Source organism: Halichoeres trimaculatus, unplaced genomic scaffold, assembly GCF_033239565.1.
Source record: "Halichoeres trimaculatus isolate MK-OKI-2021-1 unplaced genomic scaffold, fHalTri1.1 fHalTri1_scaffold_20, whole genome shotgun sequence".
NCBI classification, from domain to species: Eukaryota; Metazoa; Chordata; class Actinopteri; order Labriformes; family Labridae; genus Halichoeres; species Halichoeres trimaculatus.
Window position 1 is genome coordinate 3,747,374 of NW_027437198.1, and position 27,962 is coordinate 3,775,335.

Genomic DNA, 27,962 nt, shown 5'->3' on the forward strand with positions numbered 1-27,962 from the left:
TGAAAACAAACAAACAAACAAAACCATGTACAATACACATTTAAATGCAAATGAATAGAATATGCTTGAAAAAATATATTAATTCCCCTTTAATCGAAATATTAAGAATGAGTAATGAATTTAGCTATTTTTGAGAAGGCACCAGAGGGACATACTAATTTGAGGTCCTAACTGACACTCACATTTCCAACATGGCGGCTTCCATCACAGGATTGCTTAAACCTTGGACACCAAGGTAAAAACATATTTCACTAGATATAGTAAATAGTCCAACAATGTCGTTGTTCATTTGACATCTTTGTATAAATGGCGTAACGCTGCTGAAATTTTCACGTTAAAAATTTGCTTATTTCGCTTTGTTACGAAGTGAACGAGCGCGTATGCTTAAAAGAAGCTTACATGAGTATAACGGTAGTGTAGTTAAGTGTCTCACAACATTTTCATCCTAAATTCACATACTTTAAGGGCGGTAATGCTTAGTGGATATAGATGGAGAAATAATTTGTTTGTTTGTGACAAAACTTTATGGTAATCTGTGTAGGATTAGGTAAACTGAACTCCAAGTCCACAAGTAGAGATTTTCTCTCCTGTATCACAGGCCAGTGATGTCATCTTTACAGACATAAAAGTATACCATCTGTCTTTAATTCAATTAATGTCTTTGTAATACTTATTTTTGTGGTATATTTGTTGTCTGTCTGCAATTTTAAGTAATGTTGTACATAATGAGGAACACTTGCTTTGTGTCATTTGTTTGCAGGGTGTTCCTGGTGAGATGGGCCAGGTACAACCCGTACTACCTGGAGCCAGAGTTTAGGAAAGATGCATACAGCAGGCCGGAGGCAGAGCTGAGTCCCGAAGAGAAGGAAGAGCAGAAGCTCAAAGTGCTTAGACCCATCAAGGCAGCGGCCAACAGCGTCAACAGCTCCGTGTTCTATGACCCGGTCATTGGGTAAAATAATCAAACAAACACTGCATTTATTTATTTTTAATTTTTTTACAAAGGTCTTAACACTCCAGATTCTCATTTTCCTCTTTGCTTGTCAGTAAATTCATCAACATGATGATGAAGAACGGGAACAAGATTCTGGCAAGAGAGATCATGACAGATGTAAGAAAGCAAACTCTGTTCACAGTTTCAAAGACAAGCTCACAGAATAAATTTTGTAATGTGAAAAACTTACAGTTTGTCTTTCTACTTCCAGACTCTGGAGCACATCAAGCGGAAACAGGTGGAGAAATACCACAAAGCTCCACCTGAAAAGAGGGAAACAATTGAGTGTGACCCTTATGCTATTTTCCACCAGGCTCTAGAAAACTGTAAGCCGATTGTTGGCCTGGCCAGTATAAAGAAAGGTGCAAAGAATTACCAGGTGAGTGAGGAGGAAGATCAGTGTTTGTCGGGTTTTAGTTTTGTAGGAACATTTAAAGTCATATCACCTTCTGTGTTGCCCTAGGTGCCCATTCCTCTTTCGGAAAACAGGCAGCGGTTCCTGGCGATGAAATGGATAATCACAGAATGCAGAGAGAACAGACACAGGCGTACACACATGTATGAAAAACTTTCCCAGGAACTGTTGGCAGCTTCTGTGAAGGAAGGGAATGTTATCAAGAAGAAGCATGAGCTGCACAAGATGGCCGAAGCTAACAGAGCCTTCGCTCACTACCGCTGGTGGTAGGAGGAAACTCATCAGGACTGAAACTCTTGACATCGGACAGTCTGGAGTCTTGCTTTTGTAAATAGTGACAAAGTAAACTCTTTGGGGAAAGGACAGTTGGAAATTGAAACAGAACACACGCATTTTTTGAGAAAGTGCTGGTTAAAAGAGTCATATAGAACTGTGTTGTTCTTTCACATTCAATAAACACATGACACTGAATTCAGGAGAAACTTCCAGATTTATTAGAACAAATAAATTTGCTTTTAATGCACAACCCAACCATAAAACTGGAATAAAGTAGTGTAAAATTGTAACAGCCTGTGCAACAAAAAAGAAAATCAGTAAAAATCTGACTGATTTGTAAAACGCAGGTTCATTTCAGCCTTTTCCAATCCCTTTGCTTCTATTCCAAAATTCAGATGGATTAAAACAAACAAAATATCCCTGACAGGGAAAAAAGGTTTCTTTTATAAAACGCAGTGACATAAGAGTCCTGCTGAAAAAAACTATGCAGAAAATAATGAACAGCATTTCAAACCATCCAGATCTTTAAACTCTAAAGTATTCAATTCGTAAGTAAGATAATTATTTGGAATTAAGTTAAAAAAATTGGTCACACAAAGATAAAATGTAAAGCAAAGACCAAACGACTTGTATCTGACTGGAATATCTGCCTCAAGCCTTTTGAATTTGGTTAAAAAAGAAGTTGGATTTTGAAATGTCTGAAAACAGGAATGTCTACAAGATACAAAACAACGTAAAAATATCCTCAGCTTCACCTGAATGTGGCTAAACCTCGTAAACAGAATTTCAACTTCTTGTGAACTATTGCACATTACACATCCAGAGCACCATGTCTCAGAGAACGTATCGGGAAGAGAACAATCCAGCAGTCTTTAGATCAGTCTTAGAAACCATCAGCTCTAAAAAACTATCAGCTGATTCCCTGGAGGCCATCTGTTTGGAGATTGCTGGTTTTATGATCAGACGACGAGGTACTCAAGGTGCTCAAGGATTGGCTAGCACGCCTGAAAACCTCACTGTGTCCTAGTCAGCGATTTCACTGTAGTAGTATTTGTGTGCGGTGCTGCTGAGCATCCAGCCTCCGGCCCTAAACTCCAGGATCTCCAGCAGCAGCAGACGGGCCATGGAGGTGAGGCCCTCCTGCAGCAGGAAGCCGTCCCGCAGGAGGAAGAAGAGCTCGTCCATGCGCTGGACACTCATCTTCTCCAGCTGCTCTCCGATGCGATGCAGCTGCAGCACCAGGCAGTCCACCTGCAGAGAGGCCGTGGAAACATCAGTGTTCCCAGAAAACAAAGCAGAATCACGAATGAAATGTCCTGAAATGTTTTCAGCCTTGACATGTCTCAGACTTTTTTTTTTTTTTAATATTTTTATATAATTTCACATTTATCAGATCAGGTATTTATAAATGTAATAAATATATGGAATAACCCCTCCGCTAAAAACTTCAAAAAGTGTTCCTTCGACAGGTCATATTTTATCCAAAGTTCCTGAAAGTGATACTCCGGGATGGAACAAGTTGGGTCCTATCACAAGGTTAGGGCAGAAATTACCCCTACAGCAGTGATTCTGTGCAGCAGAAGCCCAGAGCGCTCGCACCAAACACCCCCTCCCTGCTTGTCAGCCGGTTTCCTCTGCACTCAGACGGGGTCATATTTTACTTGACCAAAAACACAAATAAACGGACTCCCACCGAAAAAATTTGATATCGGTCTGCATTCACACTTTATTTAAAGAATTTTCAGCGCGTTACTTTCACACAAAAACACCGCTAAATAAGACTCTAGTTCTCATCGTGTCGTAAAACGGCACTACCTCCGCTGCAGAGCCACAGCTGGCTACGAGGCGCTCGATGCTTGGTGTATGAGTCCGCGCGCAGCGTGCCAGATATAAACAAACGCAGGTAGTCTGCCAGGACGAAGAGACACGATGAGAACTAGAGCCTTATTTAGCGGTGTTTTTGTGTGAAAGTAACACTGAAAATTCTCTAAATAAAGTGTAAATGCAGACCCATATCAGATTTTTTCGGTGGGAGTCCGTTTATTTGTGTTTTTGGTCAAGTAAAATATGGCCCCGTCTGAGTGCAGAGGAAACCGGCAGAGGAGCAGGGAGGGGGTGTTTGGTGCGAGCGCTCTGGGCTTCTGCTGCACAAAAACACTGCTGTAGGGGTAATTTCTGCCCTAAACCTTGTGATAGGACCCAACTTGTTCCATCCCAGAGTATCACTTTAAAAGTCATTACATGTTTGTCCTTATGATATGTGTCCATAGACTGTATATAGAGTGGACAGCGTGGCTCCACCATTTATCATTGTACTGTTTTGAAGCCAAAATACCGCCATCACAGGCGCAGCCATTGGCAGCAAGTGCAGCCAGAGTCTGTGCAGTAGTGACGATGAGGGATTTTGGGAGAATCTGAGTGGAGCTGGATGACTAAATAAATAATTATTTTGTTTCTTTCGAGAGTCTAATCACTTCTTGACTCTACCTCTTGACATATTTTACAATCCCCCCAAAAAATACACAAGAACGGCAGCTGTCAATCCTCATTAAACGTTACCTAAAACCTTGTTTTTAACCTCTTGTAACTAATAAAACGAAACTATTCAGAAAAAAAGGACTTGATTACAAGACAGCCAAATTATATCTTCAAATCACCACAACAATCGGACGTGAGAATCATTTCTACCAGGAGTATTCATTTTTTAAAGTTTGACCACAGCCCATCTGGAATGAATGGAAAGCCAGATTTTTTAATCTATACTGCAGCCAGTCACCAGGAAGAGGAGTTTTTGTGGAGACCTCACTTCGAGCTGAGCAAGATGATGTCCATTTTTTTTTACAGTCTATGTATGTGTCTGTTTTAACCAAGGGGCAACATCTGGCTCAGAAAAAGAAAGCCTATGTGGAAGTGCTTAAAGTTGTTGTTCATAGAGAATCCACTTGAGGCTGGCTGCAGAAAGACCAGAAACCACGTAGACACCCAGCCCAAAAATCAGACTTTAACAGCTTGGGTCTACAACGCTGAGTTCACTACTGGCACACACTGTGCAGTGAGTGAATTTTTTCTAACTCGGCAGTTTAGAAGTTATTAGGATTGTTTGATTGTCCAATCAGAGACACAGCTTTGCTCACGTGACTGACAGGGGCCCTATAGCTGTTCCAAAGGAAGCTCAAAGCTCACGTCCTATCCAATGTGCATCCGTGGATTGGCTTCATTTCACTGTATCAGGAACAAACGAGTGACATCGCAGAGACTACGTCCATGTTTTATACAGTCTACGGTTTTAACTAAAGTAAATCTTACAGTTCCTATCAGGAAAGTCATAGCATTCAGTGGATAAGGGACTTTTTACTATGATGGACTCTTGAACCTGCACACCTGACAAAATTTTCCCACATGCACAATTCATCATATCAGGTTTTCTAAAAACAAAAAAGAAGGAATTGAGAAGCCAAATAAAAAATTAACAAAAGAAAACTAAGCAGACGCTGTTCCTCACCTCCTCCTCGTTCATTAAAGCGTCTGGTTGGGCCAACCTCATCAGACAATCGAACACAGGACGAACCAGAACAACCATGGGCATGTTGTTCACCTGTATTCAGGACATAGAAGGGAAAGTTGAAATCACACTTTCTTGACCTGCCTGACACCACATCCAGCCCATAAGTGATTTTAAACAGCCAGCAGTGAACAAACGTAAACCAAACAGCAGCTTACTTTGAGGTAGTCGAAGATGTTACAGATAAAAGTTACGTAGCACACCCACTCCTGCAGGGAGCGCCCCCTCATCTCCTCACGCTCCTCGAACTCCTGCTGGAGCCGGTTCAGCAGGTTACTCCTGAACACTTTCCCATTGGTCTGCTTGGCTTCGGCCTGCGTAGAGGGAGGAGAGGGAGGAAGTGAGGCACGGACAAAAAGTCAGGAAACAAAGTGGAGCTGGTAAGCTGGCTTAAGAGCCTCCTGTGGCGCGAGTGTAAAAAAAACAGTTAGGCATTAATAAGATAAGAGGATTTGGAATTTGGTTAAAGAGACTCAATCAGATATGTAGGTCCTGCTCTGGTTTCTGAAATCCTCTGTCCCAGTAGGGTTCTGAGTCTCTACCAAACAAAGGAAAAAAACAAGCGGCTCATCAAAGTGAACACAGCGTGAACCTGAACGATGGTGTAGCAGATGCGTCCGGCCTCTTTGCTGAACACCTGGTCCTTCAGAGACTGATCCATGATGATGTCGGACACCTTCTCCAGGTTGACTGAACTTGGATCTGAAAGGGAAAAACCTTCACTGTAGCCACTTGTTGAAGGGGTAAATGTCTCCTAACGTTGTTAAAGGATAAGTCCGGTTAATACAGCTTTTACACTGTTTATAGAATGAAGTAGAACAAAATACTCACTCATAAGGCTTTCCTGATCCAAGCAGTGCTTCGGAAGATATTTAGATCCAAAATCATGCAGCAGACTTCCGTATAATAGGATCCATCGGGGCATAGACAGAGCCGCTCCTAGAACTGCATTAATCGTCCAAAAGCTTGTGTTTTTCACCAATATTCCATCATGGTCAGCTCCAGGTTAGTCCTCTGCTGCAGTCTGTGTCACTCCAGACAGCGCTGTGTGGCTGTACTGACCTCTGAACTGACAAAGACGTTTGCCCCTCCGCACATGCGCAGTGCGGCTCATTGTTTCAGGGGAAGACGTGTAAAATGGACAAATATCTATCTGATGAAGATGTTGTGGAGGAGAACTTTGAATATGATGGGTGTCATTACAGTTTTGAGCCAGTGTTAACAGATGACGAGCTCAAAGAAAGGAGGAAGTGGAGTCAGCTCTCCAGAGAGCAGAAGGGCAAACGTAAACAAAGTCTTTGTCAGTTCAGAGGTCAGTACAGCCACACGGCGCTGTATGGAGTGACACAGACTGCAGTAGAGGACTAACCTGGAGCGGACCATGATGGAATATTGCTGAAAAACACAAGTTTTTGGATGATTAATGCAGTTCTAGGAGCGGCGCTGTATGACCCGATGGATCCCATTATACGGACGTCCGCTGTACGATTTTGTATCTAAATATCTCCTGAAGCACTGCTTGGATCAGGAAAACCTTCTGTGTAACAATGTAAAAGCTGTATTAACCGAACTTATCCTTTACATTTTGAATCAACTTGCAGTATAGACAGCTGGAGTTCTGGCTAACTGCTACACCCAGCACATGATGGAAGTCAACAGGTAAACAGTGTGTCAGCCTCTCTTGGAGTCGGTGATGGTGAATGGTGGTTTGATCTTCAAACTGATGATCTATTAAGTGCCAGACCACAAACAGTCTAATAAACCATCTCCTTTATGCAGATGTTGTGCCCAAATGGTGGAATGAATTAACTCCATATGATGAGTCCCTTTCTACTTTAAGAGATGTCTGAGTACTCATCTGTTGAGGGAACACTTAGGCCCTTAATCTGAGCCTTCTCCTCTTTGTCCTCAGGGGCAGAATGAAGCAGATGCTCTCAGACCCAGCTCTTAGTCCATATTTAGTACTGATCATTGAACATTGTTGAAGGTTTAAGTATACAGTTGCAGCGCTTAATTGTGGTTAGTTATGGACACATTATTCTACAGGGGAAAAAACAAAAGAAATTCTTCTTGCACTTAAAGGGCAACTCCAATTTTTTGACACCTGGACCTTATTCAGCTTCACCTTCTTCAGCTGACCCACCTGAAGATGGTAGATGAGCTGACTTTATGATAACACTGGTGATGGATGAAAAAGTATAGCCGAAATGAGCGATTTTACAGAGATTATGTCCCGCCCTGAAGCTCCCTTGCTGTGGCCCCCGCTAAGTGCGGCTCAAATCGGTTGGATCTAAATAACTTCTGAAGGACTCCGAGCTGCACAATGTTTGTCTGAGTGAGTATATGAGCATGCACACACCTATAAATAAGGTCCAGGTGTCAAAAAAACGGAGTTGCCCTTTATTGGCAACACCTGCAGCCAAATAACTTGTTGCACTAACTACAGTTTTCCCTTCTGTCTGAATTCTTGCTTGTGTTGTACGCTGCTTTAGACAAAAAGCGTCTGCTAAACGTTACTGTAGATGCATGGTGGCCGGTAGGTGTCGGCCAATTGGCACAAGCAACAACATAAATGCAAACACAGAAACACAACAGCAGTGCAGACACAACGGAAGTTCAGAAGACAGTTATCCTAACAGACACAGAAAAGTCATGAAAGTAAGAATTGATTTTTTTTTTACCTTCAGCCATGATAAATAAAGCTCTGAAGCTAATGTTATTGATCCATAAAGCTAAATAGAAGATACGGAACTTTTCTGGTAAATAAAAATACAAGTACTATGAAGGATATTATAAGGTGAGACCCCTAACAAAGCTTTTTTTTTTTATCATTGATGAATTAAAAAAGATGATCGCATCTTTTCGGTGTCTGTTAGGATAACTGACCTCTTTTAACTTCTGTTGTGACTGCACCTCTGTTTTGTGGCATTTGCATTCATGTTTTTGCTCTTGCATTCATTTTTTGGCTTTTGCAAGATGACCTGTTTGTGTGCGGTCCACATTATGCCAGTCTCAAGCAACTCCTGACTCAGCGTGAGTTTGTCATGTAGAAAAAAAGAAGTAGAAGTATCATGTTGATCTCTTGGAATTAGGAAAATAAGATGCTCTACTTTCCTGATTTTCAGTGGCTTATAGTGATCCTGATGTTTGTAATAGGGTCACATAATGTGGTGACACTATACAGAAAGATTGAAGATTGGGCTTATGATGATAAAAGAAAATGTGGTGATTGGTACAAACAAGCAAACGTGCTTTCATGCAGGTCTAATTTGTGTTCAGATGTAGTAATGGTAACTTTTTATTCACTTTTCTGTTATGGAGACAGAATATCCCTACTTGCAGACCTTTCAAGGCTGTCTTCAAAAGCTTCTGTGTCTCTGGGTCCAGAGCCTGGATCCTGGAGTCATCTGAAGAATTCTCCATTGTCTGTGAATGGAGAAAGCTCACAAATGATTCCTGGGAGGTGTCACACGGTAAGGATCAGAGAATGCATATTATTAATAGAACTCATTGTTAGAAAAATACTAAAGTTTTAACATGTATTTCTAACGCATGGTTCTGCTTCAAGGCCGGGACACAGAAGGCAGACAGAGAGAATGAGAAAGCACAGAACGGTCAGTGTGACAACAATAAGCAGAAATCCTGTGCTGTCATCAGACTGCCTGCTCTTTCACTGAGGGATAGGAGGGATTACCTCTCAGCTCAACCAAGAGGTCACCCGGTATCCCAGATCATCAAATGTAGCACATATTACCACGCTTAGACGGTAATATCGGAGAAACGCGCGCTAAATCAACACGTGTATCACGCAAACTTAACAAGTAGCGTTAATATTACATGACCGTTAGCTTAACGTTAACTCGTGTGAAGTTAACTTTTTTATCTCTCTGTGGGGAAACCCGCAAAATGTAATATCAAACGCAGCTTAATTTGCGAGGGCATGACACCTTTGTATAACAGAAATAAGCTTGTTAGCGCTTTGCCCATTCGCTAAATCCAAATGTTAGCGTTACCTAAGAGACGACTTCACGTTAGCGTCAAGTTTACACCAAACCTAAATTTACCTCACAACCGCCCGACAAAAATCAAATTTACAGACCAAAGTTGGTGGAAAATGTAAATTACGGTAATTACTTACGTTACAAAAAATAAGTGCGCGAAAAAAATGCCAAAAATGTCAGATAATCCCCTCTTTTTGCGGTAGTAATGCCACTTCACTGGATGTAAGCAAACGTTCTGTACAGACTTTCAAAGATGGAGCATCACACCAAGATGAATCCCCGTGCAGGGCGGTTTTGAGTCGCGGTTACCCGTATGTTAATCACCGCGTGTTTATGTCGCGTAGGGATACATCTTGATTCAGATATATTGGCTTTGGTAGGTGGAGTACTGACGCATTTAGGTGCTCCTTTAAAGCTCGGGGTTTCTTGATTCGCAAGTCTCTTTCCCACTCTTTGACTAGTAGTAAATCGTATAAAAGTTACATTTGATTCGCTAAGACTCAGCTTTCAGCCAAGAATTACTATTACTTTAGATTTTCTTAATCATTTCAAATTAAATGTAAGTTTATTTGAGCTGTTTTAAGCCAACGGCTAGTTAATCTTTTATTTTGTTATATCACAAATTACCCGGGCTCCTTTCAGACCCGGAAGTATTTAGCACATATTTGGGGCGTGCACTAGAGAGCCCGGTCAATGTATTGTACATCGTGTTCAGCACAGTAGCAGCAGTGGTTGTATTTATGTAGGATTTATATATTCCGGTAAGTGTCTGTTATGGGTCGTTTCTCACAGCTATGGTGTTGTTGTTAGCTTTTAGCTTAGCTTACCCCAAGGTCCCACTGAATGCCCTCTACATGTAACTGTTAGTGTGATCTTCATGGTGTGTCATGCATGGTGTTGGTGTAATATATTTTGTAAGGCTTGAAAATTTCGTTCTATTATTTGTTTTTAAGTTATTTATATATTATTCGATTACAGATGTTATGTGATTTTTCTCAATGTAGGGTACAAATACTGAAAGACACCAACAGAACTACACAACAGGACACATCTTGAATGATTCTTCTGTTTCAAACAGAATACAAAGTGTTTATTGTCGAAGCAAAGTCATATGAAAAGTCCTCGGCCGTTTTTGAATTTTGTTCTCTCCATACTTAAATACTTCAGTGTTATTATAAATAGCTCCACGTTGCTGCACATGATTGAAAAAAGAATGATACCAAATCCAAAGTTATCCTTCATGAAACACACCGCTTGCTACCTCGACCTTGGTTCTTCCACAGTATTTGGGCAAAGAAGCAAATTAAGACCTATGATCGGGCCGGTAATTTATTTGTTAAGCATGAAGACAAAGACCGTGATGTAATGCAATCCAATGTAATGAGCAACACAGATTTAATCATCTTTATCTATTTATCCCCCCTGAATTTCCCCTCGGGGATAAATAAAGTATTTTCTATTCTATTCTATTCTATTAATGTCTTTCTGCTGCCAGGTGAACTGATAGGTCTCTGAGGCTGTGGAGACATGGTGGGCTACGACCCTGGGGCTCAGGGTGCTGCCTTTACACCAGAGGAAGCGGCCCTGGCTGGGTCAGCAGCTGGGATGGTAACCCGAGCCCTTGTCAGCCCTTTTGATGTGCTTAAAATCAGATTCCAGGTAAAGTTATCTCAGCAGATTACTGTGCATTCATAAAGTAATTCTAAATCTCTTTTAACATCCGCTCCTCCTTTTAAATCCATACAGAATCTTGTCGTAGACATTTTAAAAGCTAGTAAAGGTATTTGCTTCTATGTCTTGTCCCTACAGCTGCAGATTGAGCGTGTATCCTTTAAGAGGCCTGAGGGAAAGTATTGGGGAATATTTCAGGCGTCCCGCTGCATTCATTCAGAGGAGGGACTCTCTGCTTTCTGGAAGGGTCACATCCCTGCACAGCTGCTCTCCATCTGCTTTGGCGCTGTACAGGTACGTCCCGATAACATCAGATTTCACATCACAGCTTTAAAAGGGAGACTGACATGAGATTGCTGATGCTCTACAGTTTGCCAGTTTTGAGTTTCTGACTGAGGTGGTGCACAAGACGACAACATATGACAGTCAGACATCTGGAGTTCACTTTGTGTGCGGCGGTCTGTCTGCCTGCTCTGCCACGGTGGTCTGCCAGCCTTTGGACACTCTGCGGACACGCTTTGCAGCTCAGGGAGAACCCAAGGTAAGCCCTTGCTTTTGATGGAAGTCAAATCTGTCAATATGCACAGTTTCTCTTCTAGTTACTTTTATTGTAAGCAGGAGGTAAACAGAGGAGTTCAGCTATTATTTTTGATAATACTTTATTGAGATGTAGCTCATGTGATGGATCTATCTCTTTAAAGGGGACATATCATGCTTGTTTCTCCTTTTCACTATGCCAGACTAGGATGCCTGTAAAGCATTTCTGCCCTCAGTACAAGTCATTTAGTTCCTTCAATGCCCCACAATAGCGTTCTAAATATCCTCAATTTAGGCCATTCTGAAGATCTCGTTGAAACGCTCCGTTTGGAGAATGACCTCCAGTAACCTCGCAATGTCACAGCCCTTTGTGCTCTGATTGGTCAGTTCTATCAGAGGGGCGGAGGGGGTAGAGCCAGGGGGCGGTTTTTGCAGCATGGCAGTATTTACAAAATCACCACATTGAATGGGGCAGACCGAGCGAGTTTGCTGTTTGCCAAAACTTCACCGTAAGGCATTGATAGCACTAATAAAATGGCAGAGTGTAGGATACGTCCTTTTGTATTGGACCCCGAGTCAGACCCGGACGGTTCTGCAGCTCAGGAGGAAGAAAATCCACCTCCACACAGATCATCTCAGGACGCTTCAGTGTGGTGAGTCAAACTGGTACTGTAACATGTATGGTTTACACGTGGAAATATAGGCAGACTTCACCAATAAACTATTTCTATAACAGGGCTCCATCCTGTTCCTTCACTTTTCTCTGTCTGTTTTATCCATCATGCTGAAAGTGTAGTCTAAAGATGGCCTCTACCGTCAGTTTGTCACTATGTTATTACCGCAGCATTATTGTGGTCCAGGTTCACAGTGCATGTCAGAACAAGCATGCAAATATCACAGTCTCATAAGTATTACGACGTCTGCTAAAACTACAGTGTTTTAACTGCTAATTCTCCATGTAAAGCCGAGCTGCTCAGCAGAGCAGAGTCCCTGCATCCAGCATCTGAGGGGGGATACTCGGCTCATGGTGGGTGTATCCCTCGGTGGCGGTTGTGTGACTAACTGACATCACAGAGGAGGAGCTGCTTTATCAGATTACTCCAATAAAAAGAAAGGTACCTCGTGTCGTCACGAAGGTCGAAATCTTGCGGCCAAATGTCAATGACCTATTTTCAGAGGCATCAAATCTTGTTCTAGGACATCAGAAAAAACACAATATCTCATATTCGAAAATTCAGGGGGTGAAAGGTCTTGTTTTCAAATGTGTTATATTATATGTAAGTATTAATTCAGGGATCAGCATGATATGTCCTCTTTAAGTCTTTGCTCATTTTTTTCACCCAGGTTCTGCAATTTGTCCTACTCATGTAATCAGCCTTTATGTCCTGCTGAGAAGCACTGAAAACACTGAGGTGAAATTTGCTCTTGAGTCCCCCTCTCACCTGTCTCCTCAGGTGTATAGGAACCTGCGTCATGCTGTGTCTACAATGTGCCGCTCAGAGGGAGTGCTAACATTTTACCGCGGTCTGTTTCCTACTCTGTTGGCTGTGTTTCCTTACGCTGGACTGCAGTTCTTCTCCTACAACATCTTTAAAAAACTTTTGGCTCCACCAGCTGAGGCCGGGAAGTTTGGAGGTCAGTGGAGATCATACTCAGTAAAAACATGACGACACATTATGCACAGGCTTTAGGGACACAATGCATCAAAACTCATTAGGTGGGTTAACATGCTCCATATAGACAGCTGAAACCAAATGGAATTTCATCCACTTTCACAGGGGTAGAATATTCCTTTTCCCAAACTGATCAAAAATAAAGTTGTGTCATATAAACAGAAACAGACAGCGGTCTGGCTGCATTCTGTCTGAACATGCCCTGTCTAAGTGAGAAAACTCATTCGAACCAGTCTTTCCTGTGGACCTTTATCCGCAGCTTTCTGGTCCTTGGAGGGCTCATATGTACAGTCTTTTCAAACCCCTTTAGCGACTCTTTTTCAAAACTGAAACTAACAACAAATCCAGCGGTTTTCTGGAGTTTGGAGACACTGACATGAAAACATGCATCAATCTTACCCTTCCCATGGAGCAGTGGGTACTGTCTTGTGACCCTCCCTTATCCAAATCACTCACAGGCAGACAAGTCCCAAACAGTTACAAACATATTAACATTTTTTACACACTTTCTGTCTCCCCCATGATGTTACTCCTCTCTCCTACAGCGTCCATGTTATTTACCTGTGAATTACTTATTATTTAAATTAAGGTCTGCAGGATTTTTCTGTGGAAGTGGAGCTGGAATAATCAGTAAAACCATCACTTACCCCTTCGACCTCTTCAAAAAGAGGCTGCAGGTTGGCGGCTTCGAAGCAGCCAGAGTTCATTTTGGACAGGTGAGCTCTTTTTTTTTTTCCCACTGTGCACCATACTTTCACACCACTTTGGTACAAAATCTCATCTCTTTTTCCTCCCCTGTAGGTGCGGAGTTACAGAGGCCTGCAGGACTGCGTGCTACAGATAGCCAAAGAGGAAGGTCTGCGAGGTTTCTTCAAAGGCCTCTCGCCGAGCCTTGTGAAGGCTGCACTTTCAACAGGCTTCACCTTTTTCTGGTATGAGTTTTTTCTTGACGTCATCCGTAACTTCAGAGAGCGACGGGGAACAACTTACCTCAACAGAGACGTGGAGAAAAGATAATGATGTAAAAGACACTTTGGCGCCCATCAGAAACTGCCTCCTTTTACTTTTTTTCCTGTGCTTCACAAACATATCACTGAGTTTCTGTTTTGTTTACAATCATAAGAAAATATGACCTCATTCTTATTGTTCATGCGCTGTCTTTACATCATGTGTTGTTGCATTGAATGTTTTAGAAAATATTTAAAATTTTACTCTGGGTTTTTAAGGGTAATGGTTGCTTGTTTTTGAGGGATAAATGTCTTCATAACATTTTATGTTCAAGCTGATCTTTGCACATTTAAAGCTTGGATTTTTATACACAAGTTGCAGTTGTTGACTCACATTTCATCAAATAGCAAAGTAGCTTTAGCCGTGTAAAGACAAGCAGTGTATTTATTTTATTATACGTTTTAAAAGCAAACAGAATCCAGTTTACTACAAGAAACGCACTGCATACTTAGAGCTTAGTGGAAGTCTGTCCTGCAGAGAGGAACTCTAAAGAGAGGCTGTGCCTACATGTCTGTCAAACACTTTCAACTTCAGGTCATTGTTTTGTAAATAAAATGTTTCGTAAAGATTGACTCTGTGTGTCCTCCTTTGACAAGAAGATTCTCACACAAAAGAGAATCGATAACTGATCATTCCTTTTTCTCTGCAAACCTTACTGAGTTTTAAGAGGACTGTAAGGTGAAGTGTTGGGAATAATGACGTTAAGACTAAAGATGTTGGGCTCTAATTTCATGGCGCAGCGCAGGGGGCGCAAGCCTGGCGCAACCTGCACAGTGCTAATTTTGTGCGGCGTACCACCGTGCGCTGCCAATTTGACAATTTGGTAGACCGTCTGCGCAGAGATGGGTGTGACTGTGCACCAGGGGGAGTTGACGGCGCAGCAGGGGGAGGTGTCAACAGATTCTTGGTGGGGCAGTGACAATTTCGTGCCAAAAACAGCGCTGAAAGCTCACCAGCTCCAACCTGGTCTATTCTCGGCTCAAAACGGAGTGCATCCTCCGCAGCTGTAATGTCAACAAAGCCTCAGAGGCAGGTTTCCAGAGTGTCAGGCACATTTTAATGCGATAAACAATCACAGCAATCACTATGTAATGTAACTGTCTGAACCAGCATATACATTTATATCTATATTAACTGTCTTTATTTTTAACATGATCTAAAAAGATGGAGTACATTATTGTAAGGAGGATGAGGCGGAGACACTGGGAGAGTATACAGTATATCACCAAAGGTTCTGCTATTTGGTGATGACAAACCAGGAGTGCAGGTGGATCAAAAGTATTCTGAATGGATAAGCCAGCTGTGTAACTGTCTCTTCATTTTGTACTCCTATTAATGACAAAGGAACCCGCTGTCCATTCTCCTGCTGCAGGGACAGCAGCTCTGACCGTCTCCGCTACTGGGTCTTTCCAGACACTGTTTCCGCGGTGCTGGGGATCATTCAGACCAATCAGACGCTGCGCCTCGGCCGCAGGGCATTTAAAGGCGCTCATTTGATTGGTGAAAACAGCGCTCAGCTGTGTTAAACCCACTCACGGCTTTTCTCCTCCCTCTCTGCCATTTGCGCGGAGGGAGGCACGGACGAGCACCTCTGCGCTCGTCTGCGCCTTGACTACGCCTTCTTGGCACTGCAGGAAACTTGCAAAAAGCGCCGGCCAGTCACGCCCTGTCCTCGCGGCAATTGATGAAATGTCAGTAGGTGTGAGTGTGTGAGTGGTTGTCTGTCTAGCTTTCTGTCCCACCTGACTTTTTCTCCTGGGACATAGAAGAGCTTAGCTCCTGGTTTGAGTCCTCTTGTCAAACCACCCTGGACTCTGTGGTTCCTTTGAAGCCCAGGCAGCCAAAGGCTAAACCTGAGCCCTGGTTTAACGACAGAACGCGTGCTGTCAGGAGGCAATGTCGCCGAGCCGAAAGGAGGTGGAAGAAGGATAGACTGCATGTGTCATATCAAATGATGAAAGACTGCTGGCGTCAGTATCAAAACACAGTTAAAGAGGAAAAAAGGGAACATTTTGCGTATATTGTGTCATCTAACAGACATAACCCTCGTGTTTTATATAACTCCATCAACTTTGTTCTTAATCCTCCACCAACTACTTGCCTTGAAGCTTCTCCTGAAGTGTGTGAGGAGTTCTTAATGTTTTTTATTGGAAAGGTTGCCTCCACAAGAGCTTCCATTACATCTCCAGACTCTGACCCCTCTGTCTCTGCACCTTGCTCTGCTGCTTTTAATAAGTTTGAGCCTGTGAGTCTGTCCTTCTTAGAGGATGTAGTGCGTGGTCTCAAGCCCTCAGGCTCCCCCCATGATCCTGTGCCGCCACGATTCTTTAAAGAGGTGTTCCCAAGCATTACCTTGTATATCCTTTCCATTGTTAATCTTAGTTTGGCATCTGGTGTGGTCCCCGCTAAATTTAAACATGCTGTTGTGCAGCCCCTGCTCAAGAAACCTGGTCTTGACCAGTCTGTGTTGGCTAATTTTAGGCCTATTTCTAAGCTGCCGTTCCTTTCAAAGATTTTAGAGAAGGTTGTGTTCTGTCAGCTAAAAACTTTTACAGACAGAAATGGGACACTGGAAATGTTTCAATCAGGTTTTAAAGCCCTTTATAGCACAGAGTCAGCTTTAGTAAGAGTTTTTAATGATATCTACTCCATCTGTGATTCTGGTGATTATGCTGTGCTGGTTTTACTTGATTTAACTGCTGCTTTTGACACAGTGGACCACAGTATTTTAATATCTCGTTTAAAAAACCAAGTGGGCCTATGTGACACTGCACTTGATTGGTTTAAATCTTATCTGGCTGATAGGTCCTTCAGTGTTAATATTTTAGGCTCAGAGTCATCTTCTGCTCCTCTGTCATGTGGGGTCCCACAGGGCTCAGTCTTGGGGCCGTTACTCTTTTCTTTGTATATACTGCCACTGGGGTTTATATTTAGAAAGCATGGAATAGCCTTCCATTGCTATGCTGACGACTGTCAGATTTATATGCCCTTAAAAGCAAAAGATGGCTTTTCAGTCAAACCCCTCCTTGCTTGTCTTGAAGACATTAAATCTTGGTTGGCCCTGAACTTTTTAAACTGTAACGAAAAGAAAACAGAGGTTATGGTGTTTGGACCAAGTGGCCCCTGTGAGTCCACCTCTGTTGATCTTGGACCCCTGCCAGTTTATTTTGAATCAACTGTTACCAATCTGGGTTTTAAGTTGGACAGTGATTTTAAACTAGACAGCCAAATTAAAAATGTTGTGAAGTCTTGTTTTTATCAGTTAAGGCGGTTGGCAAAGGTCAAATCTTTTATGTCCAGGCAGCACTTTCAAACAGTGATCCATGCTTTTATCTCATCACGCTTGGATTACTGCAACGCAATTTATGTTGGAGTGAGTCAGTCCCTGCTCTCCCGTCTGCAGCTGGTCCAGAACACCGCTGCATGACTTTTAACCGTAACAAGAAAAAGAGAGCACATCAGCCCGGTACTGGGTTCACTCCACTGGCTGCCTGTGACTTTTAGAGTTGATTTTAAAATTCTTATGTTTGTTTTTAAATGTTTAAATGGCCTTGTCCGCCCTACTCACCCTCTCGGTCCCTCAGGTCAGCCGACCAGCTGCTCCTGCAGGTACTGAGGTCCAGGAAGAAGCTTAGAGGGGACAGGGCCTTCTCAAATGTTGCTCCCCGATTGTGGAACTGTCTTCCCCTGCACATTAGAGAGGCCCCTTCACTGTCCTCTTTTAAAACACGTCTTAAAACTCATTTTTATTCTTTGGCTTTTAACTCCAGCGAGACTTAGTTTCTTTGCCTGGTCTTATTCTCTTTTATTTTCTTTTATTCCCTTTTACTTGCTTTTTATTTGCTTTTTATTGTTTTTACAATGTTTTTCTTTTATTTGTCTGTTTTTACTTATCTGTTTTTATCATTTCATTTGATCTACCTGTACAGCACTTTGTCTACAGCTGTGGTTGTTTTTAAAAGTGCTCTATAAATAAAGCTGGTATGGTATGGTATGGTCTATGTGTCAGCCCTGTGATTGACTGGTGACCAGTCCAGGGTGTACCCCGCCTCTCGCCCACTAACAGCTGGGATAGGCTCCAGCCACCTGCGACCCTGAACAGGATAAGGGGTTCAGAAAATGAATGAATGAATCAATGGCTCTGATCTGGGAGCTCCCTGCTCTTCCTCATGCCTACATAGAATGCTGAAGCCTAAAGTCAGGAGTGTAAACATCCCTGAGTATTCATTTTTTAAAGTTTGACCACAGCCCATCTGGAATGAATGGAAAGCCAGATTTTTTAATCTATACTGCAGCCAGTCACCAGGAAGAGGAGTTTTTGTGGTCAGTACAGCCACACGGCGCTGTATGGAGTGACACAGACTGCAGTAGAGGACTAACCTGGAGCGGACCATGATGGAATATTGCTGAAAAACACAAGTTTTTGGATGATTAATGCAGTTCTAGGAGCGGCGCTGTATGACCCGATGGATCCCATTATACGGACGTCCGCTGTACGATTTTGTATCTAAATATCTCCTGAAGCACTGCTTGGATCAGGAAAACCTTCTGTGTAACAATGTAAAAGCTGTATTAACCGAACTTATCCTTTACATTTTGAATCAACTTGCAGTATAGACAGCTGGAGTTCTGGCTAACTGCTACACCCAGCACATGATGGAAGTCAACAGGTAAACAGTGTGTCAGCCTCTCTTGGAGTCGGTGATGGTGAATGGTGGTTTGATCTTCAAACTGATGATCTATTAAGTGCCAGACCACAAACAGTCTAATAAACCATCTCCTTTATGCAGATGTTGTGCCCAAATGGTGGAATGAATTAACTCCATATGATGAGTCCCTTTCTACTTTAAGAGATGTCTGAGTACTCATCTGTTGAGGGAACACTTAGGCCCTTAATCTGAGCCTTCTCCTCTTTGTCCTCAGGGGCAGAATGAAGCAGATGCTCTCAGACCCAGCTCTTAGTCCATATTTAGTACTGATCATTGAACATTGTTGAAGGTTTAAGTATACAGTTGCAGCGCTTAATTGTGGTTAGTTATGGACACATTATTCTACAGGGGAAAAAACAAAAGAAATTCTTCTTGCACTTAAAGGGCAACTCCAATTTTTTGACACCTGGACCTTATTCAGCTTCACCTTCTTCAGCTGACCCACCTGAAGATGGTAGATGAGCTGACTTTATGATAACACTGGTGATGGATGAAAAAGTATAGCCGAAATGAGCGATTTTACAGAGATTATGTCCCGCCCTGAAGCTCCCTTGCTGTGGCCCCCGCTAAGTGCGGCTCAAATCGGTTGGATCTAAATAACTTCTGAAGGACTCCGAGCTGCACAATGTTTGTCTGAGTGAGTATATGAGCATGCACACACCTATAAATAAGGTCCAGGTGTCAAAAAAACGGAGTTGCCCTTTATTGGCAACACCTGCAGCCAAATAACTTGTTGCACTAACTACAGTTTTCCCTTCTGTCTGAATTCTTGCTTGTGTTGTACGCTGCTTTAGACAAAAAGCGTCTGCTAAACGTTACTGTAGATGCATGGTGGCCGGTAGGTGTCGGCCAATTGGCACAAGCAACAACATAAATGCAAACACAGAAACACAACAGCAGTGCAGACACAACGGAAGTTCAGAAGACAGTTATCCTAACAGACACAGAAAAGTCATGAAAGTAAGAATTGATTTTTTTTTTACCTTCAGCCATGATAAATAAAGCTCTGAAGCTAATGTTATTGATCCATAAAGCTAAATAGAAGATACGGAACTTTTCTGGTAAATAAAAATACAAGTACTATGAAGGATATTATAAGGTGAGACCCCTAACAAAGCTTTTTTTTTTTATCATTGATGAATTAAAAAAGATGATCGCATCTTTTCGGTGTCTGTTAGGATAACTGACCTCTTTTAACTTCTGTTGTGACTGCACCTCTGTTTTGTGGCATTTGCATTCATGTTTTTGCTCTTGCATTCATTTTTTGGCTTTTGCAAGATGACCTGTTTGTGTGCGGTCCACATTATGCCAGTCTCAAGCAACTCCTGACTCAGCGTGAGTTTGTCATGTAGAAAAAAAGAAGTAGAAGTATCATGTTGATCTCTTGGAATTAGGAAAATAAGATGCTCTACTTTCCTGATTTTCAGTGGCTTATAGTGATCCTGATGTTTGTAATAGGGTCACATAATGTGGTGACACTATACAGAAAGATTGAAGATTGGGCTTATGATGATAAAAGAAAATGTGGTGATTGGTACAAACAAGCAAACGTGCTTTCATGCAGGTCTAATTTGTGTTCAGATGTAGTAATGGTAACTTTTTATTCACTTTTCTGTTATGGAGACAGAATATCCCTACTTGCAGACCTTTCAAGGCTGTCTTCAAAAGCTTCTGTGTCTCTGGGTCCAGAGCCTGGATCCTGGAGTCATCTGAAGAATTCTCCATTGTCTGTGAATGGAGAAAGCTCACAAATGATTCCTGGGAGGTGTCACACGGTAAGGATCAGAGAATGCATATTATTAATAGAACTCATTGTTAGAAAAATACTAAAGTTTTAACATGTATTTCTAACGCATGGTTCTGCTTCAAGGCCGGGACACAGAAGGCAGACAGAGAGAATGAGAAAGCACAGAACGGTCAGTGTGACAACAATAAGCAGAAATCCTGTGCTGTCATCAGACTGCCTGCTCTTTCACTGAGGGATAGGAGGGATTACCTCTCAGCTCAACCAAGAGGTCACCCGGTATCCCAGATCATCAAATGTAGCACATATTACCACGCTTAGACGGTAATATCGGAGAAACGCGCGCTAAATCAACACGTGTATCACGCAAACTTAACAAGTAGCGTTAATATTACATGACCGTTAGCTTAACGTTAACTCGTGTGAAGTTAACTTTTTTATCTCTCTGTGGGGAAACCCGCAAAATGTAATATCAAACGCAGCTTAATTTGCGAGGGCATGACACCTTTGTATAACAGAAATAAGCTTGTTAGCGCTTTGCCCATTCGCTAAATCCAAATGTTAGCGTTACCTAAGAGACGACTTCACGTTAGCGTCAAGTTTACACCAAACCTAAATTTACCTCACAACCGCCCGACAAAAATCAAATTTACAGACCAAAGTTGGTGGAAAATGTAAATTACGGTAATTACTTACGTTACAAAAAATAAGTGCGCGAAAAAAATGCCAAAAATGTCAGATAATCCCCTCTTTTTGCGGTAGTAATGCCACTTCACTGGATGTAAGCAAACGTTCTGTACAGACTTTCAAAGATGGAGCATCACACCAAGATGAATCCCCGTGCAGGGCGGTTTTGAGTCGCGGTTACCCGTATGTTAATCACCGCGTGTTTATGTCGCGTAGGGATACATCTTGATTCAGATATATTGGCTTTGGTAGGTGGAGTACTGACGCATTTAGGTGCTCCTTTAAAGCTCGGGGTTTCTTGATTCGCAAGTCTCTTTCCCACTCTTTGACTAGTAGTAAATCGTATAAAAGTTACATTTGATTCGCTAAGACTCAGCTTTCAGCCAAGAATTACTATTACTTTAGATTTTCTTAATCATTTCAAATTAAATGTAAGTTTATTTGAGCTGTTTTAAGCCAACGGCTAGTTAATCTTTTATTTTGTTATATCACAAATTACCCGGGCTCCTTTCAGACCCGGAAGTATTTAGCACATATTTGGGGCGTGCACTAGAGAGCCCGGTCAATGTATTGTACATCGTGTTCAGCACAGTAGCAGCAGTGGTTGTATTTATGTAGGATTTATATATTCCGGTAAGTGTCTGTTATGGGTCGTTTCTCACAGCTATGGTGTTGTTGTTAGCTTTTAGCTTAGCTTACCCCAAGGTCCCACTGAATGCCCTCTACATGTAACTGTTAGTGTGATCTTCATGGTGTGTCATGCATGGTGTTGGTGTAATATATTTTGTAAGGCTTGAAAATTTCGTTCTATTATTTGTTTTTAAGTTATTTATATATTATTCGATTACAGATGTTATGTGATTTTTCTCAATGTAGGGTACAAATACTGAAAGACACCAACAGAACTACACAACAGGACACATCTTGAATGATTCTTCTGTTTCAAACAGAATACAAAGTGTTTATTGTCGAAGCAAAGTCATATGAAAAGTCCTCGGCCGTTTTTGAATTTTGTTCTCTCCATACTTAAATACTTCAGTGTTATTATAAATAGCTCCACGTTGCTGCACATGATTGAAAAAAGAATGATACCAAATCCAAAGTTATCCTTCATGAAACACACCGCTTGCTACCTCGACCTTGGTTCTTCCACAGTATTTGGGCAAAGAAGCAAATTAAGACCTATGATCGGGCCGGTAATTTATTTGTTAAGCATGAAGACAAAGACCGTGATGTAATGCAATCCAATGTAATGAGCAACACAGATTTAATCATCTTTATCTATTTATCCCCCCTGAATTTCCCCTCGGGGATAAATAAAGTATTTTCTATTCTATTCTATTCTATTAATGTCTTTCTGCTGCCAGGTGAACTGATAGGTCTCTGAGGCTGTGGAGACATGGTGGGCTACGACCCTGGGGCTCAGGGTGCTGCCTTTACACCAGAGGAAGCGGCCCTGGCTGGGTCAGCAGCTGGGATGGTAACCCGAGCCCTTGTCAGCCCTTTTGATGTGCTTAAAATCAGATTCCAGGTAAAGTTATCTCAGCAGATTACTGTGCATTCATAAAGTAATTCTAAATCTCTTTTAACATCCGCTCCTCCTTTTAAATCCATACAGAATCTTGTCGTAGACATTTTAAAAGCTAGTAAAGGTATTTGCTTCTATGTCTTGTCCCTACAGCTGCAGATTGAGCGTGTATCCTTTAAGAGGCCTGAGGGAAAGTATTGGGGAATATTTCAGGCGTCCCGCTGCATTCATTCAGAGGAGGGACTCTCTGCTTTCTGGAAGGGTCACATCCCTGCACAGCTGCTCTCCATCTGCTTTGGCGCTGTACAGGTACGTCCCGATAACATCAGATTTCACATCACAGCTTTAAAAGGGAGACTGACATGAGATTGCTGATGCTCTACAGTTTGCCAGTTTTGAGTTTCTGACTGAGGTGGTGCACAAGACGACAACATATGACAGTCAGACATCTGGAGTTCACTTTGTGTGCGGCGGTCTGTCTGCCTGCTCTGCCACGGTGGTCTGCCAGCCTTTGGACACTCTGCGGACACGCTTTGCAGCTCAGGGAGAACCCAAGGTAAGCCCTTGCTTTTGATGGAAGTCAAATCTGTCAATATGCACAGTTTCTCTTCTAGTTACTTTTATTGTAAGCAGGAGGTAAACAGAGGAGTTCAGCTATTATTTTTGATAATACTTTATTGAGATGTAGCTCATGTGATGGATCTATCTCTTTAAAGGGGACATATCATGCTTGTTTCTCCTTTTCACTATGCCAGACTAGGATGCCTGTAAAGCATTTCTGCCCTCAGTACAAGTCATTTAGTTCCTTCAATGCCCCACAATAGCGTTCTAAATATCCTCAATTTAGGCCATTCTGAAGATCTCGTTGAAACGCTCCGTTTGGAGAATGACCTCCAGTAACCTCGCAATGTCACAGCCCTTTGTGCTCTGATTGGTCAGTTCTATCAGAGGGGCGGAGGGGGTAGAGCCAGGGGGCGGTTTTTGCAGCATGGCAGTATTTACAAAATCACCACATTGAATGGGGCAGACCGAGCGAGTTTGCTGTTTGCCAAAACTTCACCGTAAGGCATTGATAGCACTAATAAAATGGCAGAGTGTAGGATACGTCCTTTTGTATTGGACCCCGAGTCAGACCCGGACGGTTCTGCAGCTCAGGAGGAAGAAAATCCACCTCCACACAGATCATCTCAGGACGCTTCAGTGTGGTGAGTCAAACTGGTACTGTAACATGTATGGTTTACACGTGGAAATATAGGCAGACTTCACCAATAAACTATTTCTATAACAGGGCTCCATCCTGTTCCTTCACTTTTCTCTGTCTGTTTTATCCATCATGCTGAAAGTGTAGTCTAAAGATGGCCTCTACCGTCAGTTTGTCACTATGTTATTACCGCAGCATTATTGTGGTCCAGGTTCACAGTGCATGTCAGAACAAGCATGCAAATATCACAGTCTCATAAGTATTACGACGTCTGCTAAAACTACAGTGTTTTAACTGCTAATTCTCCATGTAAAGCCGAGCTGCTCAGCAGAGCAGAGTCCCTGCATCCAGCATCTGAGGGGGGATACTCGGCTCATGGTGGGTGTATCCCTCGGTGGCGGTTGTGTGACTAACTGACATCACAGAGGAGGAGCTGCTTTATCAGATTACTCCAATAAAAAGAAAGGTACCTCGTGTCGTCACGAAGGTCGAAATCTTGCGGCCAAATGTCAATGACCTATTTTCAGAGGCATCAAATCTTGTTCTAGGACATCAGAAAAAACACAATATCTCATATTCGAAAATTCAGGGGGTGAAAGGTCTTGTTTTCAAATGTGTTATATTATATGTAAGTATTAATTCAGGGATCAGCATGATATGTCCTCTTTAAGTCTTTGCTCATTTTTTTCACCCAGGTTCTGCAATTTGTCCTACTCATGTAATCAGCCTTTATGTCCTGCTGAGAAGCACTGAAAACACTGAGGTGAAATTTGCTCTTGAGTCCCCCTCTCACCTGTCTCCTCAGGTGTATAGGAACCTGCGTCATGCTGTGTCTACAATGTGCCGCTCAGAGGGAGTGCTAACATTTTACCGCGGTCTGTTTCCTACTCTGTTGGCTGTGTTTCCTTACGCTGGACTGCAGTTCTTCTCCTACAACATCTTTAAAAAACTTTTGGCTCCACCAGCTGAGGCCGGGAAGTTTGGAGGTCAGTGGAGATCATACTCAGTAAAAACATGACGACACATTATGCACAGGCTTTAGGGACACAATGCATCAAAACTCATTAGGTGGGTTAACATGCTCCATATAGACAGCTGAAACCAAATGGAATTTCATCCACTTTCACAGGGGTAGAATATTCCTTTTCCCAAACTGATCAAAAATAAAGTTGTGTCATATAAACAGAAACAGACAGCGGTCTGGCTGCATTCTGTCTGAACATGCCCTGTCTAAGTGAGAAAACTCATTCGAACCAGTCTTTCCTGTGGACCTTTATCCGCAGCTTTCTGGTCCTTGGAGGGCTCATATGTACAGTCTTTTCAAACCCCTTTAGCGACTCTTTTTCAAAACTGAAACTAACAACAAATCCAGCGGTTTTCTGGAGTTTGGAGACACTGACATGAAAACATGCATCAATCTTACCCTTCCCATGGAGCAGTGGGTACTGTCTTGTGACCCTCCCTTATCCAAATCACTCACAGGCAGACAAGTCCCAAACAGTTACAAACATATTAACATTTTTTACACACTTTCTGTCTCCCCCATGATGTTACTCCTCTCTCCTACAGCGTCCATGTTATTTACCTGTGAATTACTTATTATTTAAATTAAGGTCTGCAGGATTTTCCTAAAATCAGAAAATGTCAACTCTTACAGGAATTATCCTGCTCAATCATCTCCTCTGGGCCTCTATACATGAGTGTCAGTGTGTGTCTGCCTCAACCCCCTCCTCTGCCTGTATGTTGATGTTTTGGTTGTGTTGGGACATTTCTGGGCGGAGAATCAGTGTGGTAGCATCAGGTGGTTGGGCTAGTGAGTGTGTCCACATAGTCACAGCCTGTTTTCCAAACCGCCTACTACACTAGTAGTTCCTTGGCTGAAATTTAGTCTGTAGTAGTCAGTTTGCAAAAACTTGCAAAATCTGCAGTATGCCAAAAATCCCAGGATGTCCTACTGATCCAGGGAATTTTTTCAGTTTGCACCAGACCAGTCTACCTGGCATACTGTTTTCCAAACAAATTCATTAAAGCTCATATAAAAGACTAATTGCCCCTTTTTAACCATATGTGGATTAAATGGAAGTGTTTTTTCATCAGCTGTTAAAACAATATAAAAATCAAGATTTATTTTCGGTCAGTGATATAACTTTTGGTGTAAGATTAGAAATCAAGAGTGATGATTATGCCGTGACATGATTAACAAAATAAAAAACCACACTAGTATACTACAAAACAGACCCAGCAGAAAAGTCATACTACACACTACATGCAAAAGCAGTAGGTAGTATGTAGTGCCTACTACATACTACATTCGCATGTAGTGTGTAGTAGGTGGTTTGGAAAACAGCCACAGTCAGAGGCTATGGGTGTGTGTTGCAGCTGGCACTGAGCCAAGGAGGAGGGGCCTAGTTCTACTGTTGTGTTTACTAACAAGTCAAAAAAATTCCTGCGGACCCTACCCTGGAGCAAATTTGGCGACAGCCACTAGCTACGTTCCACATGGTGGAGTTGGGAACGCTGAAACAGGCAAACGTTGCAAAGCACTAACAAGGAGGCCTCTTCTGTATGTCTTCTTCTCTTCAGTGTTTCCAGTAAGGGTTGGGATCAAGCGATGCTGGATCAAAAGTGTAAAAACAGTCGCAACGACTGTGCTTAAGAGACAATAGATCTCTATCTTTGATAATGACATGATGTTTTTATAGATCTGCACATCACATTTGTAAAATGCCTGTTCTGATCAAATGTCATGGCACATGTAAACACCAGATACGATTAGATCATATCACATGTATACATCATGTAAACCTGACTGACTTTTATTCGGATACATGACATAACTTTTTTAGAGCACTCTGGGGTTCACATGTTGCTGTTTCTGTATAGCTCATAGAATGTCTGTGACCACTCCAGTAATAATAAGTATCATCTATTAAACCATTCCAACTCCTGTGATCTTATTTTCCCCCTTTAAAGGAACATTGAGGAGTCTGATCTGTGGAAGTGGAGCTGGAATAATCAGTAAAACCATCACTTACCCCTTCGACCTCTTCAAAAAGAGGCTGCAGGTTGGCGGCTTCGAAGCAGCCAGAGTTCATTTTGGACAGGTGAGCTCTTTTTTTTTTTCCCACTGTGCACCATACTTTCACACCACTTTGGTACAAAATCTCATCTCTTTTTCCTCCCCTGTAGGTGCGGAGTTACAGAGGCCTGCAGGACTGCGTGCTACAGATAGCCAAAGAGGAAGGTCTGCGAGGTTTCTTCAAAGGCCTCTCGCCGAGCCTTGTGAAGGCTGCACTTTCAACAGGCTTCACCTTTTTCTGGTATGAGTTTTTTCTTGACGTCATCCGTAACTTCAGAGAGCGACGGGGAACAACTTACCTCAACAGAGACGTGGAGAAAAGATAATGATGTAAAAGACACTTTGGCGCCCATCAGAAACTGCCTCCTTTTACTTTTTTTCCTGTGCTTCACAAACATATCACTGAGTTTCTGTTTTGTTTACAATCATAAGAAAATATGACCTCATTCTTATTGTTCATGCGCTGTCTTTACATCATGTGTTGTTGCATTGAATGTTTTAGAAAATATTTAAAATTTTACTCTGGGTTTTTAAGGGTAATGGTTGCTTGTTTTTGAGGGATAAATGTCTTCATAACATTTTATGTTCAAGCTGATCTTTGCACATTTAAAGCTTGGATTTTTATACACAAGTTGCAGTTGTTGACTCACATTTCATCAAATAGCAAAGTAGCTTTAGCCGTGTAAAGACAAGCAGTGTATTTATTTTATTATACGTTTTAAAAGCAAACAGAATCCAGTTTACTACAAGAAACGCACTGCATACTTAGAGCTTAGTGGAAGTCTGTCCTGCAGAGAGGAACTCTAAAGAGAGGCTGTGCCTACATGTCTGTCAAACACTTTCAACTTCAGGTCATTGTTTTGTAAATAAAATGTTT

The 27,962-nt window shown here is 42.1% G+C and overlaps 4 protein-coding genes across 4 annotated transcripts; 3 read left to right on the top strand and 1 right to left on the bottom strand.

The window, feature by feature from the left end:
• Window positions 1-135: 135 nt before the first annotated feature.
• mrps7 (mitochondrial ribosomal protein S7) lies at window positions 136-3,038 on the top strand. The gene is made up of 5 exons (XM_074697473.1): window positions 136-235; window positions 761-952; window positions 1,048-1,111; window positions 1,206-1,373; window positions 1,458-3,038. The coding sequence occupies exons 1-5, from the start codon at window positions 192-194 to the stop codon at window positions 1,677-1,679; spliced, it is 690 nt and encodes a 229-aa protein (XP_074553574.1). The 5' UTR covers window positions 136-191; the 3' UTR covers window positions 1,680-3,038.
• Window positions 2,709-9,589, bottom strand: mif4gdb (MIF4G domain containing b). The gene is made up of 6 exons (XM_074697474.1): window positions 9,386-9,589; window positions 8,592-8,673; window positions 5,840-5,949; window positions 5,406-5,561; window positions 5,188-5,280; window positions 2,709-2,936 (listed from the first exon to the last, which is right to left on the bottom strand). Exons 2-6 carry the CDS (start codon window positions 8,668-8,670, stop codon window positions 2,709-2,711), a joined length of 666 nt encoding a protein of 221 aa, XP_074553575.1. The 5' UTR covers window positions 8,671-8,673; window positions 9,386-9,589.
• A 111-nt stretch (window positions 9,590-9,700) lies between these two features.
• On the top strand, window positions 9,701-14,667 carry LOC141809667 (mitochondrial thiamine pyrophosphate carrier-like). Its single transcript, XM_074696795.1, has 7 exons — window positions 9,701-10,009; window positions 10,744-10,907; window positions 11,058-11,213; window positions 11,290-11,460; window positions 12,911-13,095; window positions 13,719-13,845; window positions 13,931-14,667. The coding sequence occupies exons 2-7, from the start codon at window positions 10,776-10,778 to the stop codon at window positions 14,144-14,146; spliced, it is 987 nt and encodes a 328-aa protein (XP_074552896.1). The 5' UTR covers window positions 9,701-10,009; window positions 10,744-10,775; the 3' UTR covers window positions 14,147-14,667.
• Window positions 14,668-21,604: 6,937 nt separating this feature from the next.
• On the top strand, window positions 21,605-27,932 carry LOC141809795 (mitochondrial thiamine pyrophosphate carrier-like). Its single transcript, XM_074696985.1, has 7 exons — window positions 21,605-21,910; window positions 22,645-22,808; window positions 22,959-23,114; window positions 23,191-23,361; window positions 24,812-24,992; window positions 26,980-27,110; window positions 27,196-27,932. The coding sequence occupies exons 2-7, from the start codon at window positions 22,677-22,679 to the stop codon at window positions 27,409-27,411; spliced, it is 987 nt and encodes a 328-aa protein (XP_074553086.1). The 5' UTR covers window positions 21,605-21,910; window positions 22,645-22,676; the 3' UTR covers window positions 27,412-27,932.
• The last annotated feature ends 30 nt before the right edge of the window (window positions 27,933-27,962 follow it).